Source organism: Megalobrama amblycephala, linkage group LG20, assembly GCF_018812025.1.
Source record: "Megalobrama amblycephala isolate DHTTF-2021 linkage group LG20, ASM1881202v1, whole genome shotgun sequence".
Classification (NCBI taxonomy): domain Eukaryota; kingdom Metazoa; phylum Chordata; class Actinopteri; order Cypriniformes; family Xenocyprididae; genus Megalobrama; species Megalobrama amblycephala.
Window position 1 is genome coordinate 540420 of NC_063063.1, and position 18537 is coordinate 558956.

General features: G+C 36.6%; 2 protein-coding genes across 5 annotated transcripts in view; one reads left to right on the forward strand and one right to left on the reverse strand.

The window, feature by feature from the left end:
• Positions 1-5203, reverse strand: part of LOC125255504 (myosin-16) — a 72781-nt gene extending 67578 nt beyond the window's left edge. The window contains exon 1 of one of the 2 annotated variants that reach the window (XM_048170803.1): positions 4632-5203. In XM_048170803.1, coding sequence (XP_048026760.1) covers positions 4632-4715 — 84 coding nt within the window. In that variant the 5' untranslated portion in view covers positions 4716-5203. The remainder of the gene's footprint in view (positions 1-4631) is intronic. The other variant, XM_048170805.1, reaches the window with a different exon arrangement.
• A 3201-nt stretch (positions 5204-8404) lies between these two features.
• On the forward strand, positions 8405-17502 carry LOC125255461 (WD repeat domain phosphoinositide-interacting protein 1). Of its 3 annotated transcripts, none has more exons than XR_007181906.1 (12): positions 8405-8744; positions 8890-8972; positions 9113-9312; positions 9964-10060; positions 10145-10242; positions 12256-12348; positions 12434-12504; positions 12921-13028; positions 14934-15092; positions 15173-15280; positions 16230-16857; positions 16957-16983. XR_007181906.1 is itself a non-coding variant. In XM_048170744.1 (12 exons), exons 1-12 carry the CDS (start codon positions 8605-8607, stop codon positions 17076-17078), a joined length of 1401 nt encoding a protein of 466 aa, XP_048026701.1. In that variant the 5' UTR covers positions 8419-8604; the 3' UTR covers positions 17079-17502. The 3 variants fall into 3 exon arrangements, 2 of the variants coding, with proteins under 2 accessions (XP_048026701.1, XP_048026702.1); XM_048170744.1 differs by having other exon boundaries at positions 8419-8744; positions 16736-16857; positions 16957-17502; XM_048170745.1 differs by having other exon boundaries at positions 8419-8744; positions 9143-9312; positions 16736-16857; positions 16957-17502.
• The last annotated feature ends 1035 nt before the right edge of the window (positions 17503-18537 follow it).

Sequence of the window (18537 nt, forward strand, 5' to 3'; positions counted from 1 at the left end):
TTCTTCAAGAACCAATGAGGTTCATTCTCGTGTTACGCAGCACGTTTGAGCTTCAGCAAGAACCAATGAGGTTCATTCTCGTGTTACGCAGCACGTTTGATCTCAGCAAGAACCAATGAGGTTCATTCTCGTGTTACGCAGCACGTTTGAGCTTCCTCAAGAACCAATGAGGTTCATTCTCGTGTTACGCAGCACGTTTGAGCTTCCTCAAGAACCAATGAGGTTCATTCTCGTGTTACGCAGCACGTTTGATCTTCAGCAAGAACCAATGAGATTCATTCTCGTGTTACGCAGCACGTTTGATCTTCAGCAAGAACCAATGAGGTTCATTCTCGTGTTACGCAGCACGTTTGATCTTCAGCAAGAACCAATGAGGTTCATTCTCGTGTTACGCAGCACGTTTGAGCTTCTTCAAGAACCAATGAGGTTCATTCTCGTGTTACGCAGCACGTTTGAGCTTCAGCAAGAACCAATGAGGTTCATTCTCGTGTTACGCAGCACGTTTGAGCTTCCTCAAGAACCAATGAGGTTCATTCTCGTGTTACGCAGCACGTTTGAGCTTCCTCAAGAACCAATGAGGTTCATTCTCGTGTTACGCAGCACGTTTGAGCTTCAGCAAGAACCAATGAGGTTCATTCTCGTGTTACGCAGCACGTTTGATCTTCAGCAAGAACCAATGAGGTTCATTCTCGTGTTACGCAGCACGTTTGATCTTCAGCAAGAACCAATGAGGTTCATTCTCGTGTTACGCAGCACGTTTGAGCTTCCTCAAGAACCAATGAGGTTCATTCTCGTGTTACGCAGCACGTTTGAGCTTCTTCAAGAACCAATGAGGTTCATTCTCGTGTTACGCAGCACGTTTGAGCTCTTCAGCAAGAACCAATGAGGTTCATTCTCGTGTTACGCAGCACGTTTGAGCTTCCTCAAGAACCAATGAGGTTCATTCTCGTGTTACGCAGCACGTTTGAGCTTCCTCAAGAACCAATGAGGTTCATTCTCGTGTTACGCAGCACGTTTGAGCTTCACAAGAACCAATGAGGTTCATTCTCGTGTTACGCAGCACGTTTGAGCTTCAGCAAGAACCAATGAGGTTCATTCTCGTGTTACGCAGCACGTTTGAGCTTCAGCAAGAACCAATGAGGTTCATTCTCGTGTTACGCAGCACGTTTGATCTTCAGCAAGAACCAATGAGGTTCATTCTCGTGTTACGCAGCACGTTTGAGCTTCAGCAAGAACCAATGAGGTTCATTCTCGTGTTACGCAGCACGTTTGATCTTCAGCAAGAACCAATGAGGTTCATTCTCGTGTTACGCAGCACGTTTGATCTTCCTCAAGAACCAATGAGGTTCATTCTCGTGTTACGCAGCACGTTTGAGCTTTCAAGAACCAATGAGGTTCATTCTCCTGTTACGCAGCACGTTTGAGCTTCAGCAAGAACCAATGAGGTTCATTCTCGTGTTACGCAGCACGTTTGAGCTTCAGCAAGAACCAATGAGGTTCATTCTCGTGTTACGCAGCACGTTTGATCTTCAGCAAGAACCAATGAGGTTCATTCTCGTGTTACGCAGCACGTTTGAGCTTCAGCAAGAACCAATGAGGTTCATTCTCGTGTTACGCAGCACGTTTGATCTTCAGCAAGAACCAATGAGGTTCATTCTCCTGTTACGCAGCACGTTTGATCTTCAGCAAGAACCAATGAGGTTCATTCTCCTGTTACGCAGCACGTTTGATCTTCAGCAAGAACCAATGAGGTTCATTCTCGTGTTACGCAGCACGTTTGAGCTTCTTCAAGAACCAATGAGGTTCATTCTCGTGTTACGCAGCACGTTTGATCTTCAGCAAGAACCAATGAGGTTCATTCTCGTGTTACGCAGCACGTTTGAGCTTCAGCAAGAACCAATGAGGTTCATTCTCGTGTTACGCAGCACGTTTGATCTTCAGCAAGAACCAATGAGGTTCATTCTCGTGTTACGCAGCACGTTTGATCTTCAGCAAGAACCAATGAGGTTCATTCTCGTGTTACGCAGCACGTTTGATCTTCAGCAAGAACCAATGAGGTTCATTCTCGTGTTACGCAGCACGTTTGATCTTCAGCAAGAACCAATGAGGTTCATTCTCTGTTACGCAGCACGTTTGATCTTCAGCAAGAACCAATGAGGTTCATTCTCCTGTTACGCAGTACGTTTGAGCTTCAGCAAGAACCAATGAGGTTCATTCTCCTGTTACGCAGCACGTTTGATCTTCAGCAAGAACCAATGAGGTTCATTCTCCTGTTACGCAGCACGTTTGATCTTCAGCAAGAACCAATGAGGTTCATTCTCTGTTACGCAGCACGTTTGAGCTTCAGCAAGAACCAATGAGGTTCATTCTCGTGTTACGCAGCACGTTTGAGCTTCAGCAAGAACCAATGAGGTTCATTCTCGTGTTACGCAGCACGTTTGATCTTCAGCAAGAACCAATGAGGTTCATTCTCCTGTTACGCAGCACGTTTGATCTTCAGCAAGAACCAATGAGGTTCATTCTCGTGTTACGCAGCACGTTTGATCTTCAGCAAGAACCAATGAGGTTCATTCTCCTGTTACGCAGCACGTTTGATCTTCAGCAAGAACCAATGAGGTTCATTCTCGTGTTACGCAGTACGTTTGAGCTTCAGCAAGAACCAATGAGGTTCATTCTCCTGTTACGCAGCACGTTTGATCTTCAGCAAGAACCAATGAGGTTCATTCTCCTGTTACGCAGTACGTTTGAGCTTCAGCAAGAACCAATGAGGTTCATTCTCGTGTTACGCAGCACGTTTGAGCTTCCTCAAGAACCAATGAGGTTCATTCTCGTGTTACGCAGCACGTTTGATCTTCAGCAAGAACCAATGAGATTCATTCTCGTGTTACGCAGCACGTTTGATCTTCAGCAAGAACCAATGAGGTTCATTCTCGTGTTACGCAGCACGTTTGATCTTCAGCAAGAACCAATGAGGTTCATTCTCGTGTTACGCAGCACGTTTGAGCTTCCTCAAGAACCAATGAGATTCATTCTCGTGTTACGCAGCACGTTTGATCTTCAGCAAGAACCAATGAGGTTCATTCTCCTGTTACGCAGCACGTTTGATCTTCAGCAAGAACCAATGAGGTTCATTCTCGTGTTACGCAGCACGTTTGATCTTCAGCAAGAACCAATGAGGTTCATTCTCGTGTTACGCAGCACGTTTGATCTTCAGCAAGAACCAATGAGGTTCATTCTCCTGTTACGCAGCACGTTTGATCTTCAGCAAGAACCAATGAGGTTCATTCTCGTGTTACGCAGCACGTTTGATCTTCAGCAAGAACCAATGAGGTTCATTCTCGTGTTACGCAGCACGTTTGATCTTCCTCAAGAACCAATGAGGTTCATTCTCCTGTTACGCAGCACGTTTGATCTTCAGCAAGAACCAATGAGGTTCATTCTCCTGTTACGCAGTACGTTTGAGCTTCAGCAAGAGGTTTGTTCTCGCACATCAAGCAGGTTCGGTTGAGTGAATAAAATCCTAAATTCAATCTGTTCATCATATAAAGTGATCAAGTCTCTTCAAAAAATTTGGACTAAACTGCTCAATTCATATGGATTAGTTTTACAATCTCTTTATGAACTTTTTGATGCGTCAAAGTGGTAGTTGCGTAGACTGTCAATGGGGGGACAGAAATCTCTCAGATTTCCTCAAAAAGATCTTCATTTGTGTTCCGAAGATGAACGAAAGTCTTACAGGTTTGGAAAGACAAAAAGGTGAGTAATTAATGACAGAATTTTCATTTTTCAGTGAACTATCCCTTCAAGAATCTTTGAAATACTGAGACAGAAAGAAGATCTGTATTCGTTCTAGTTTGTATATTCAAAAATTCATATGTTTTTGTTCAAATACACTTGTATAATGCAGATTTCAAAGTCTGTCACAATTTTGTTGCACTAAAAGCAGATGTTTTATGCGTGATTTAGTAGACATACAGATATGACATAATATATGATGCAATAACATCAAAGCTGTTCCTGATGCATTTGTGCTGCAGATGCTTTAGTATTCGATTCCACTTACATTTTGGCAGGACAAAAGTTAACATAGATATAAACTAAAACTAAACTTAAGATGCTATCTCAGCTTTGAAAGTAAATACACTGCAAAAAAATAAAAATACTTTTAGATATGTTATACTTTTTTTAAGAATAACTTTATAATAATGTGTTATGTGTGTGTATGTATTTTAAACATATGTTAAATAAATAATAATTGAACACAATACTTGAACATCTACAATTTAAATCTTGAAAATCAGTATTAGTCTGAAATCCTTCTGATTTGTGATCACTGATAATGGCAGATGTTGAACTGTTGGTCTCGTTGTTTTGCTCAGATGTTTACATTCCTGAGGAACACGCGTGAGTCTGCGTTCACCTGCACATGAACACCAGCCAATCCCTTCAGCCTTTGCAAAATAAACACTTTTAATACAACAACTAAAAACTCACCTCAACTCAGAAACCTCAATCAGCAGAGCAGAAACACTGCTGGACGTGAGGGTGTGTCTCTCAAACAGAGTGTGTGTGGACATGAGGCCCACACAAGTGTGTGAAGCACACAAAAAGAAGAAAATGCAACGTCTTACGTGTGCCAACGGCTTGCTGTGGATGGCGATGATGGGACGGCACTGGTGGAAGTCAGTCTGGATCACACACACTTTCTTCTCCATCCTCAGCACAAGCACACACTCCCCATCCTGCTGACTGAGGCGTCTGTTACCTGAGTCTGATCCGCACTAAACACACACACACACACACACACACGCTCGCAGGGGGAGGAACTACAGCACGAAAAGAAAAATCCAGACTCCCTCTGACACTCTCCACCTCCACACACACACACATACACACACTTAAATTAATAGTTGAAACTGTAAATAACTCTTCAATGAATCCGCATCAGCCATTGTAGAAAACGTCAAAATAAAAATCAGAAACAGTCCAGGTTTCTTCATCCTAATGGATAATCTCAGCCCAAGTTGGTATGGGCATTTATATAGAGCAAACTGGGGCAAGTTGTCACAAAGCCTATATATCTCAGTATCTATGAGGTTTTGCACCAAAAGACCATGTTTAATGTTGATTTCCACTTCAAAAATCTCTTAAATTAGAATATTTTTGTGAATTTTGTCCTACAAGCTCTCAGAACTAGAGTATTTTTTTCATGGTAGGTTGGGACAAGTTTTCATTCACACACATTTCATAATTTGTTATTTTTTGCAATCTATTATTTTTTTTTTATTTTTTTTTTTTTTGCCATAATGGTTTGATCCTTTTATCTTTTGTATTTTTGCTGTTTCATTAATTATTTTGTGTTTTAAATGTTGAAATTTTGTTGAAAACTCAATTGATTCCCATTGGGACATGTTGTCACGTAAGGGTCAGTGTGTGTTAAATTAACTGTATATTTATATAATTAATTGCATGACTGTGTGTGTGTGTGTGTGTGTGTGTGTGTGTGTGTGTGTGTGTGTGTGTGTGTGTTTGTGTGAGTGTGTAACCAGGTCAAGAGTTCAGTTTAAACCCAGTTGAGATCAGTGTGATGTATGACAGCACATGGTCTGCTTGTGCTCTCTTGTGTGTGTTTACTCTGTAGTATACGGAGAGATTTATGATTAGAGAGTGATATTCTTCTTCCACAACCCATCTTCAGCATGCGATCAGCTGAAATGCCTTTATTTCAATGACTGCGACATAAATCAAAAAACAGGCAGGATTCAGTGTAAAGTAGTATTTACAGAGGCAAAGATCTCTGTCTGGATTCATGCCATCTCACACTGAATGCTGCTTTTGTTTGGACACTATTCATATTAAACCATACCCAACATTTCTCTCTGTACCAACAACAGTGTGCTGCGATCACCTGAATCACTGACAATTAAACTTAAGAGGTTTCCTTTATCATCAGCCAACATTCTGGCAAGGTTCTCTCAAAGTTATGAACAAATGTTAAATTAATAGAATTTTCTTTCACAAAGTTATTTAATAATGTTCTCAAAACGTTAGCACAAAAACATTATTTATACATTGATCATTGAATGTTTATTCTGAAACATTTTAGTTGGATGTTCATCTAATGTTTTTTAAATTGTTTCAGAGAACATTCAAAAGTAACATTCCCATAATGTTTGAAGAATGATACAATGAAACGTTCCCTTAACGTTCGCATAACCAAGAAAAAACATTTTAAAAACTGGATATTCAGAAATAAACATTTTAATAACTTGAGAACAGAACATATTTTAGTTAGCTGGGATCTTTCATTGCTTTTCGCTTTCAGGTATTTTATAAGGTTTAATTGATGCCTTTATCATTAATAATGTCACTTGATATTTTATTCAACACAAAAGGCTCAAAACACTCGCACCTGTACATGTTCCCGCTGAATTAACTAAAGAAACATTTACCTTTGGAAACATGAGATGAAATAATGACTAATCTCTCAATAAAGCTATTTTTGGTGAAGCATATCAGGAATGACAGTTTAATTATGGCAATTTGTTCAAAATAATCACAGTTCTCCCCTGTACTCTTGCAGAAAGCGCGATATTTTGGTCAAAGGATGAGATATAAAATGAAAGTCGATCCTGACCAGGTGCCGTAAACACATGCGTTCATTCAGCGACTTTCTTCTTTCTTCCTTCCACCAGGACAGATCCCACCTCGGAAATATGCATGACAAGCATTATTGGCTATTGAACTTACAGTAGATCAAATCAATTGCATGTTAATCAATGTCACTGAGTCAATATAATGCCACATATGTTTTTTTTTAAAAAAGAATAAAGTTTTGCAAAAGAAAAATAAAGTATTGAGCAAAAAAAGTTGTCTTATCGCTCCCTCCCCTCCTGATACTGCCGACAAACAAACTTGAAATACAGCGACACCTAGCGGCGACTTTTGGAATCACTCGCAATCTTTCCTTCAGAACATTTGACTAGATCAGCAGGTGCCTAGACTGTCTTAAATGAAAATAGAGTCATTAATTACTCTCCCTCATGTCGTTCCACACCCTTAAGACCTTCGTTCATCTTTGGAACACAAATTAAGATATTTTTGATAAAATCCGATGGCTCAGTGAGGCCTCTGAACCTCTCAAGATCCATTAATGTACTTAAAACATATTTAAATCAGTTCATGTGAGTACAGTGGTTCAATATTAATATTATAAAGCAACAAGAATATTTAAAATAAATAAATAAATAAAATAATGACTTTTCAACAATATAGTGATGGCCGATTTCAAAACACTGCTTCGGAGCTTTGTGAATCGAATCAGGGATTCGGAGCGCCAAAGTCACGTGATTTCAGCAGTTTAGCCGTTTGACAGGAGATCCGAATCACTGATTCGAAACAACAGATTCAAAGCTCAGAAGCAGTGTTTTAAAATCGGCTATCACGAGATATTGTTGAATAAAGTCGTTATATAATATTAAAGTTGAACCACTGAACTCACATAAACTCTTTTAAATATGTCTTTAGTTGCTTTCTGGATCTTGAGAGGTTCAGTGGCTTTGCTGTCAATGCAGGCCTCACTGAGCCATCGGATTTCATCAAAAATATCTTAATTTGTGTTCTGAAGATGAACGAAGGTCTTACGGGTGTGGAACGACATGAGGGAGAGTAATTAATGACAGAATTTTCATTTTTGGGTGAACTAACCCTTTAAAACCCAGTTTGACCAACTAGCAGTTTTCCAAAGTCGTACTTTTCAGATTCAAATTATACCAATCTACATTTCTATCAAACTGACATAAAGTCTTAAAGAAAATAATTAGAAGACTAATTGAAAGACTAGTCTGACAATTTCATGCAACTGTTTTCAATAGATGTCACTGACCCCATCGTAATATTTTTAAAGGCAGCTATATATTTTTGCAACGCTTTATTCAGCGCGATTCACTGATTGGTGGAGATTTTGAGTAGAATCCTGGGTAATGTAGTTTTTCACCAGGAATTCTGCTGTTAAACACGAATATTTCCCCTTCATGATAGCAATATTCTGTAACAACTGAACAATCATAAACACGTCAGGTAAAAATATGGGATCATTAAAAAATAGTCACCTGCTGCCATTTCCGGACAAATGACTAAACAACATGTGCAGAAACACTGAAAAGTCGGAAAATCCGAACCAGATGTGTCCAGTATGTTGGACGCTTGGATTATATGAGGATATTATTCGCGTGTGTGTTTGATTAAGTGTGTTTTGAGACATTTCGCTCGACCAAAACAATTCCTCGTGCTGTTATTGAGATATTCACCAGAAGCCACGCCCACTGGCCGTCCTCCAGGCGCAAGTGTGAGCCAATCAGACACAGTCTTCGAGCATTAGCGGAGACAGACGTTTTCCTTAACCAATAAGATTCCCCATGACTCCATGACGTAAACGCATCACGTCAGCTGGTTTTTGTTTTGCTCAAACGGAACACTGCGCGTGTCAGCAACTGGACGCTCAATAATAATAACCTTAAAAACAATAATTAGTTGCCAAACATGTAATTTTCTTTGAAAGCAAAACTGCCACAATTTATGGACATATACTAGCGTCACTGCGGGATGATCGAACCGATCGCAGAGCTCCGAACCGGAGAGAAGGTGCGAAGATCCGGTTCTTCTCCAGACAGGCAGAGTTCTGGTTCTGATGGATCTCCGGAGCTCCAGAGGCTCTCGTGCGCGTCCTTCAACCAGGACACAACGTGAGCGCGCATGTAAAACTATGATCTTAAAAACGAGACAGTTATGCCAAATCACATGACATTTAATCTATCTATCTATCTATCTATCTATCTATCTATCTATCTATCTATCTATCTATCTATCTATCTATCTATCATGTTTCAGGTCTTTGGCTGTTGGTGGTCAGAATGGCTACAGGCTTTTCTCTCTGTCCTCTGTTGACAGAATGGATTGCATTCATCAAGGAGGTACAGAAAACTGACTCAGAATTATGCAATCATATTAATATGCAAGCCAAACATTTGGCCACGAGGTCTTTGACGTCACAGACATTTGGGAAGATGCATTTTGTATGACGTTCTGTCTTCTTTGTAATGTAAAATTACAGTGTGTGAAAACTGTGTGTCTGTGTGGTCAGTGGAGAGCCCTGATGTGTGTGTGGCGGAGCGGCTCTTCTCCAGCAGTCTGATGGTGGTCGTGAGCAGATCTGCTCCGTTCAGGATGAACATCTATCACTTCAAGAAGGGCACAGAGATCTGTAACTACAGCTACTCCAGCAACATCCTCGCGGTCAAGCTCAACCGTCAGGTGTGCAAAAACACATTTTAAAGGGATAGTTCACCCAAAAATGAGAATGTGATGTTTATCTGCTTACCCCCAGCGCGTCCAAGATGTAGGTGACTTTGTTTCTTCAGTAGAACACAAATGATGATTTTTAATGCGTGTCAATGGGAACTCCATCTATAAGAGTCAAAAAACATGCACAGACAAATCCAAATTAAACCCTGCAGCTCGTGACGACACATTGATGTCCTAAGACACAAAACGATCGGTTTGTGTGAGAAACCGAACAGTATTTATATAATATTTTACCTCTAATACACCACTATGTCTGCTGCATTCAGCACTTGGTTAGTGAGGTCTGATTGCGCTGTTGCACACAAACCGATCGTTTGGTGTGTATAGAGAGAGAGACCTCAAAAATATGGAGCAGCACAACTGTTTTCAACATTGTTAATAATCATAAATGTTTCTTGAGCATCAAATCATCATATCAGAATGATTTCTGAAGGATCATGTGACACTGAAGACTGGAGTAATGATGCTGAAAATTCAGCTTTGATCACGGGAATAAATTACACTTTACTATATATTCACATAGAAAACAGCTGATTTACATTATAATAATATTTCACAATTTTTACTGTATTTTTGATTAAATATTTGACTATTTTTCAGAGACTCGTAGTGTGTTTGGAGGAGGCCCTGTACATCCATAATATCAAGGACATGAAGCTGCTGAAGTCTCTTCTCAACACGCCACCGAACCCCACAGGTGAACAGCTGGTGCTCGCGGTCCAGAGGATCAGAGTGTGTTAAACTGGGCCGGAATGATCCGTAAATCTCTCCATTCTGACAGGTCTGTGCGCATTATCTGTCAATCTTTCCAACTCATACCTGGCGTATCCTGGGAGCGTCACCGCGGGAGAGATCACTCTGTATGATGCTGTGAATCTGGTAAATGTGTCTTTAAAGGGAACGCAGAGCTGGAGAAGCTATCTAAACTCATTATTACTGTCTCACGTTACAAACATTCCTTAACATTGTGTTAATTCACGTTAGAAACATGCTAACACAATGTGCTAAATCATGTTAAAATATGCTAGCAATGAGCTAATCCATGTTAGCAATGTGCTAAGAAATGTGCTAGCAACATGTTAAATCATGCTAAAAACATGTTAAATCACATTCGAAACATGCTAGCAATGTGTTAGCAACGTTAAAACATGCTAGCAATTAGCTAATTGATGCTAGAAACATGCTAAAAATGCTAACAAAGAGTTAAATTATGATGGCAATGTCATGTACGAAAATGTTAACAACGATGTTAAATCATGTTAGAAACGTTAAAAGATGCTAACAATTTGCTAATTGCTAATTTTCTAAAAAATGCTAACAAAGAGTTGAATCATGATAGCAACGTCCTAAATCATGTAAAAATGTTAACAAAATATTAAATCATGCTAGTAACATGTTAGCAGTTTGCTTAGTCATGTTAGAAACGTGCTAGCAACATGTTAAATCACATTAGAAACGTTCCAGCAATGTGTTATATCATGTTACCAATATGATAAGACATGTTAGCAATGTGTTAACTGATGCTAAAAACATGTTAAAACGTTAGCAATGTGTTAAATCATATTCTAGAAACGTTAACAACATGCTATACCATGTTAGCAAAGTGTGCTAATTCACGTAGAAAATGTTAACAGTGTGCTAAATCATGTTAGCAATGTGCTAATTGATGTTAGAAGCATGTTAAAACATGCTAGCAATTTGCTAATTTGTTAATGTCAGCAAAGAGTAAAATCTTGATAGCAATGTCGCAAATCATGTAAGAAAAATGCTAACAAACTGTTAAATTATACTAGCAATGTGTTAATTCTTGTAAGAAATGTGCTAACTACATGTTAAATCACATTCGAAACATGCTAGCAATGTGTTAGCAACGTTAAAACATGTTAGTGATTTGCTAATTGATGTTAGAAACATGCTAAAAATGCTAACAAAGAGTTAAATCATGATAGCAACGTGCTAAATCATGATAGCAACGTGTGCTAAATCATGATAGTAACGTGCTAAATCCATGTAAGAAAATGTTAACAACGATGTTAAATCATGTTAGAAACATTTTAAAACATGCTAGCAAATTTGCTAATTGCTAATGCTCTAAAAATGCTAGCAAAGAGTTAATTCATGATATCAACGTCCCAAATTATGTAAGAAAAATAACAAAATGCTAAATCATGCTAGCAACATGTTAACAATTTACTAATTAATGCTAGAAACATGCTAGCAACATATTAAATCACATTATAAACATGCTAGCAATGTGTTATATCATGTTAGCAAAACATGATAAAACATGTTAGCAATGTGCTAATCAATGTTAGAAACATGCTAAAATGTCAGCAGTGTTAAATCATGATAGCAATGTGTTAAATCATATACTAGAAACATGTTAGAAAAATGTTAACATGTTATACCGTGTTTGCAAATGTGTGCTAATTCACATAGAAAAATGTTAATAGTGTGCTAAATCATGTTAGCAATGTGCTAATTGATGTTAGAAGCATGCTAAAACGTTAAAAATGCTAACAGTGTTAAATCATGATAACACTGTGTTGTCTTAAATCATATACTAGAAACATGCTAGCAACATACTAAAAGATGTTAGAAATGTGCTGAAACATGTTAGCAACATGTTAAAACACTCTCTATCAATCTATCTATCTATCTATCTATCTATCTATCTATCTATCTATCTATCTATCTATCTATCTATCTATCTATCTATCTATCTATCTATCTATCTATTTGTTTTCTGATATGCCGTCATAACCTTCAAACTTCAAACGTTTAAAGCTTCATCAAACTTTCTGGTCAGGCTTTCTCAAGCCAACATCAAAGTCTGTGTTGACAAACATGTTTATCTAGTTGATTTAAACTCCTCCACTTTGATTATTTCAGAATGAGGTGACTGTGATCTCCGCCCATGCCAGTCATGTGGCCGCCATCTCATTCAACGCTTCAGGAACCAGTCTGGCCACTGCTTCTGAAAAAGTGAGTCAGAGAAGGTTGTATCTCAGATATCCTCAGTATCATGATTCTGACCATGTTGTGATTGTGTGATGATATGATAACCCAGGGCACTGTTATACGAGTCTTCAGCGTTCCTGACGGAGACAAACTGTTTGAATTCCGCAGAGGGATGAAGAGGTAAGAGGTATAGTTCAATTCATTTCAAGTTTATTTGTATATTCACAGTGCATATTGTTTCATATTGAAAAAAACTTTTTGATTTAATTATAAATAATTTAATATGCACTATATATATATAGCAATGAAAAGTTTTAAATTTAGCTGTCTTTACAATGACAAACTTTATATTTTTCCTCAAACAGTGTAAATGACATTTATACATGATATATATAGCTTCCATAATTTTTTTTGTTTGTTTTTTGAAAAGATCACTTAATTTGGGGGTCATGGGCATCAAAAAGTGTGTTTTAAGACCGAAACATCTATATTTATTTATATACTATATACTTTTTAATACTATATATATATATCTATATACTATTTAAACATCAGTATTCATTCCTGGAGGATGTGTTCCCTGTGTTTGTGTTCAGGTATGTGAGCATCAGTTCCTTGTCGTTCAGTGCCGACGCACAGTTTCTCTGTGCCTCCAGTAACACAGAGACTGTTCATATCTTCAGACTGGAGCATCACAGACCCAGGTACATACAACAACAACCAATCACAAAACATGTTCATCATGGATGATGATGATGTGCATAAATACAGAAAACGATTAATCGTTAAAAGATTGCAATCTCGATTCAAACACCCACGCGATCCTATGACAACGACGTCTATTAAACAAGTCTGATCACAGCGAACATTCAGATCTGCATTCTGATCTAGAGAGAGTCGCTGTCATGTATAGATATGAAACATCTTCACAAACAGTCTTTTCAACCGCACAGTATCATTATTTCTGTCTTACAATAATTCAGATTATCACAGAAGTACTGGGATAAAAGTTTATAGTTCAGATATAAACACTGATGTCTACAGTAGTGAATCAAAATCAAAATAGAGCAAATCAGCTTTTGAAAGTAACTTGATGCTTCAAATAAAGATTGTATCAATTACATCATTACACCAGTAGGTGGCGATAAAGTGACTGTTAAAAAATGTTTCTGTCATTGAATCATTCAAGACATTCATTCAAAAACGCTGATTCATCAAGTAATGAAACCAGTGAAGACTTTATGAGTGAGTCATTGAATCATTCATTCAAGAGATTTGCTCAAAAACACTGATTCATCCAGTAATGAAACAAGTGAAGACTTTATGAGTGAGTCATTGAATCATTCATTCAAGAGATTTGCTCAAAAACGCTGATTCATCCAGTAATGAAACAAGTGAAGACTTTATGAGTGAGTCATTGAATCATTCATTCAAGAGATTTGTTCAAAAACACTGATTCATCCAGTAATGAAACAAGTGAAGACTTTATGAGTGAGTCATTGAATCATTCATTGAAGAGATTTGCTCAAAAACACTGATTCATCCAGTAATGAAACCAGTGAAGTCTTTATGAGTGAGTCATTGAATCATTCATTCAAGAGATTCATTCAAAAACACTGATTCATCCAGTAATGAAACCAGTGAAGACTTTATGAGTGAGTCATTGAATCATTCATTCAAGAGATTTGTTCAAAAACGCTGATTCATCCAGTAATGAAATGTAAAGACTTTATGAGTGAGTCATTGAATCATTCATTTAAGAGATTTGTTCAAAAACACTGATTCATCCAGTAATGAAACAAGTGAAGACTTTATGAGTGAGTCATTGAATCATTCATTCAAGAGATTTGCTCAAAAACACTGATTCATCCAGTAATGAAACCAGTGAAGTCTTTATGAGTGAGTCATTGAATCATTCATTCAAGAGATTCATTCAAAAACACTGATTCATCCAGTAATGAAACCAGTGAAGACTTTATGAGTGAGTCATTGAATCATTCATTCAAGAGATTTGTTCAAAAACGCTGATTCATCCAGTAATGAAATGTAAAGACTTTATGAGTGAGTCATTGAATCATTCATTTAAGAGATTTGTTCAAAAACACTGATTCATCCAGTAATGAAACAAGTGAAGACTTTATGAATGAGTCATTGAATCATTCATTCAAGAGATTCATTCAAAAACACTGATTCATCCAGTAATGAAACCAGTGAAGTCTTTATGAGTGAGTCATTGAATCATTCATTCAAGAGATTTGTTCAAAAACGCTGATTCATCCAGTAATGAAACCAGTGAAGACTTTATGAGTGAGTCATTGAATCATTCGTTCAAGAGATTTATTCAAAAACACTGATTCATCCAGTAATGAAACAAGTGAAGTCTTTGTGAGTGAGTCACTGAATCATTCATTCAAGAGATTCATTCAAAAGCATTTTGTCAGAAGCGCTAGTAAATTATATGTTATTTTGTTTAGTTATCTGTTCAGAATCGTGGGAGAATCATAATCTCTATTTTAAACAAAAGAATTGTGATTCTTGCCCTACCGTGTTTAAAGAGCAGTTAATGGACTTCCATGCTTCATGATGTCATGTGTCTCTCATGAACACAGTCAGGAGTCTCCATCATGGTCTGGATACATGGGGAAGATGTTTTCTGCCGCCAGCACTTACCTTCCCTCTCAGGTGTCGGACATGATGCATCAGGACCGAGCGTTTGCTACCGTCCGCCTCGCCGCGGCAGGCATGAAGAATATATCCGCTCTCTCCACGTGAGTCCAGTACATGTGTGCTGCTGATGTCATGATCATGTGGAGATGTTGTTTCTGTGCTGATATGTCATCGCCCGCAGGATCCAGAAGGTTCCACGTCTTCTGGTGGCTTCATTAGATGGTCATCTCTACATCTACAATATAGATCCGCAGGAAGGAGGAGACTGTCCTTTAGTCAAGAAGCACAGGTAGATTAAATTCAATGGTTTCAAAAATCATAATCTGCATTGATTTACAGTTTTTTGTCCAATTTGATTCGCAATAAACCATAAAATATTTAATTGATTTAGTTTTTTGTCCAGTTTAATTGGTTTATATTAAACCATAAACTATATAATCGATTTTCAGTTTTTGTCCAATTTGATTCAAAATAAAATATAACATTTATTTACATTTTTTGTCCAATTTGATTCACAATAAACCATAAAATATGTAATTGATTTAGTTTTATATCCAATTTAATTTATATTAAACCATAAACTATATAATCGATTTACAGTTTTTGACCAATTTGATTCACTATAAAATATAAAATTTATTTACATTTTTTGTCCAATTTGATTCAAAATAAAATATAACATTTATTTACACTTTTTTTCCAATGTGATTTACAATAAAATATAAAATTTATTTACATTTTTTGTCCAATTTGATTCACAATAAAATATAACATTTATTTAAAAAAAAAATTCCGATTTGATTCACAATAAAATATAAAATTTATTTACAGTTTTTGTCCAATTTGATTCACAATAAACCATATAATATGTAATTGATTTAGTTTTATATCCAATTTAATTTATATTAAACCATAAACTATATAATCGATTTACAGTTTTTGTCCAATTTGATTCAAAATAAAATATAAAATTTATTTACATTTTTTTCCGAATTTGATTCAAAATAAAATATTAAATTTATTTACAGTTTTTGTCCAATTTGATTCACAATAAACCATAAAATATACAATTAATTTACTTTTTTTTTTGTCTAATTTGATGAATAATAAACTATAAAATGTATAATTTTTTAAAAACTGTTAAAATATTATTTTTGCCGGCACACAATTTGTTGATCTGGTGCTTTTTTTTTCTTAGGATTTACAACTGTACTTCTTCCTTTGCATTTTTCATGTAGAGACGACAACGAAGTCAAAACGTTCCCGTTCACACGGATCCTCGAAAACGACTAAAATCACTGTATTCTGCTGCCTGGCCAGTAGATGGCGATGTCACTTTATAAAGAATCACCAAGCACCTATAGACTGAACACGTAACACGCATGTGCATGATGTTACCGTTTTCACAAATTTGCAGTTTTGTAGTTTTCACGGAGACGATAACAGTGTCGTTTTCAAAAACTTGCGCTTTGAAACCCGTTTTCAAAAGTCTGCATTTTCAGGCCCCCAAAATGCAGTTATCATGTAAATGAACTTATAAAAGTTTAATAAAATGTTGTGTGTACACAGTAATTTAAGCAAAGGAATGTGATTGTGTGAAACTCGTGACTGGATACGTTAGGCTCATTTAAAATCAGATTCACGTGTAAATATATTCATGCCTTTGATTGTGTCTTAAGCTTTTGAACCTTGAGTAGCTGATGGTCAAATCTCTAGATAATTTTGCATTTTATTCGTCCAATAGACTGTACGAGAGTGCTGATGAAGGTCCAGCGGCGTCGGAGCTCGAGGTCGGAAGTCCATCCTACGCAGCAACTGTTGCCACGAGCAGGAATCAGGACTCTCCGTCCTCCAGCTCCCTCACGGGTACATCTGACGAGAACATGTCACATGTCTGCGTCTGTTTGTTTCAGTGCTTCTCATAAAGGTAAATGACGGCGTGTCGATGATCCACTTTTCCTTCAGGCTACTCTGAGGATGGAGGAGCGAAGAGAGGAGAGCTGATCCCAGAGCACGAGTTTGCGGACGGACCGCTGCGCCTGGATGACGAACAGGAGTTTCCTCCGGTTAGCTCTCGGGACACCTGAAGTCCCAATCCATCCTCATGTTCCTTATTTCAGTCAGGTCTGACTGCCTCTGCCAGCAGGTGGCGTCGCTGTTTATCACTGAAATAAATAAGAGGCTGATGTAGAACAATCCTGTCACCTGGTCTGTGAATGCAGAACTGATATACTTTTTATGAGTGAAAATCAGATTTTTCAAATTCATTGTTTGAAATTTGTGTAAAAAGCAAAGCGATTTACCTTCAGTAAGAGTAAGAATAGAAACCTCCACCGTAAGATTTGTAATAAATCCACCATGTCGAAACATTTCAGTGCTGACCAGATGACAGCAGTTTTAGGGTTCCAGTTTCCATATCTGGGAAGCTGGAAAAGTGTATAATTTAATGTTCCTCTTTCACACTCGTTTAGTCAGTGTTACACTTATGAAATAAAGTTGCCAAAATGAAAAGTGATTGTTTGTGTGTTTGTGTCGAGGATGATGTGCTGAACATGTGGAAATGATGTAATATTTGCCATCTGAATTAATCATTATAGAGATACCGTGGTTTAGATCAAAGCAACTATGAACAAATAATATAAAATAAAAACTGTACAGTTTATTCAGTTTGTGCTAATGCTCATCATTACTGAAGTACATTTTTAGTAAATCATAATTATGACAAAAAAATCATATTTATGGCATACTAAGTCATTCCGTAATAATTACATAGAATATATTGACACTCATAATTTTGACTTTTTGTTAGAATTTCTAGTCAAAATTGAGTCTATTTTTTATTTCATATTTGACTTTTTATGTCATAATCACAGTAATAATAATGATAAACAGTTGACATCAAGACTTTCTCATAATTATGACAAAAAATCATTATGACATACTAAGTCATTCAGTAATTATAAGTAAAATATATGAATATATTGAAACTCATAATTTTGACTTGAAATGATTACATAAAAAGTCAAAATTATGTGTCAATATATTCATATATTTTACATATACAAAATTGACTGTAAATTTTTTACTTTTTTCATATATTTTACATTTATGTCATAATCACATAGTTATAATAATGAGAAAAAGTCAAAATTATGTGATAAAAAGTTGAAATTATGACTATCTTTCATAAGTCATTCAGTAATTATGACAAGTAAAATATGAAATATTGAAACTCATAATTTTGACTTGAAATTATGACATAAAAAGTCAAAATTGTGTCAATATTTTTATATATTTAACTTTGAAAAATTATGACTGCCAATTTTTTTACTTTTTTCATATATTTTACATTTATATCATAATCACAAAGTCATAATAATGAGAAAAAGTCAAAATTATGTAATAAAAAGTTGAAATTATGACTTTATCTTTCATACTTATGACATAAAAATGCATTATTATGACACTTAGTCATTCGGTAATTATAAAAAGTTAAATATATGAATATATTGACACATTTTGACTTTTTATGTCATAATTTCAAGT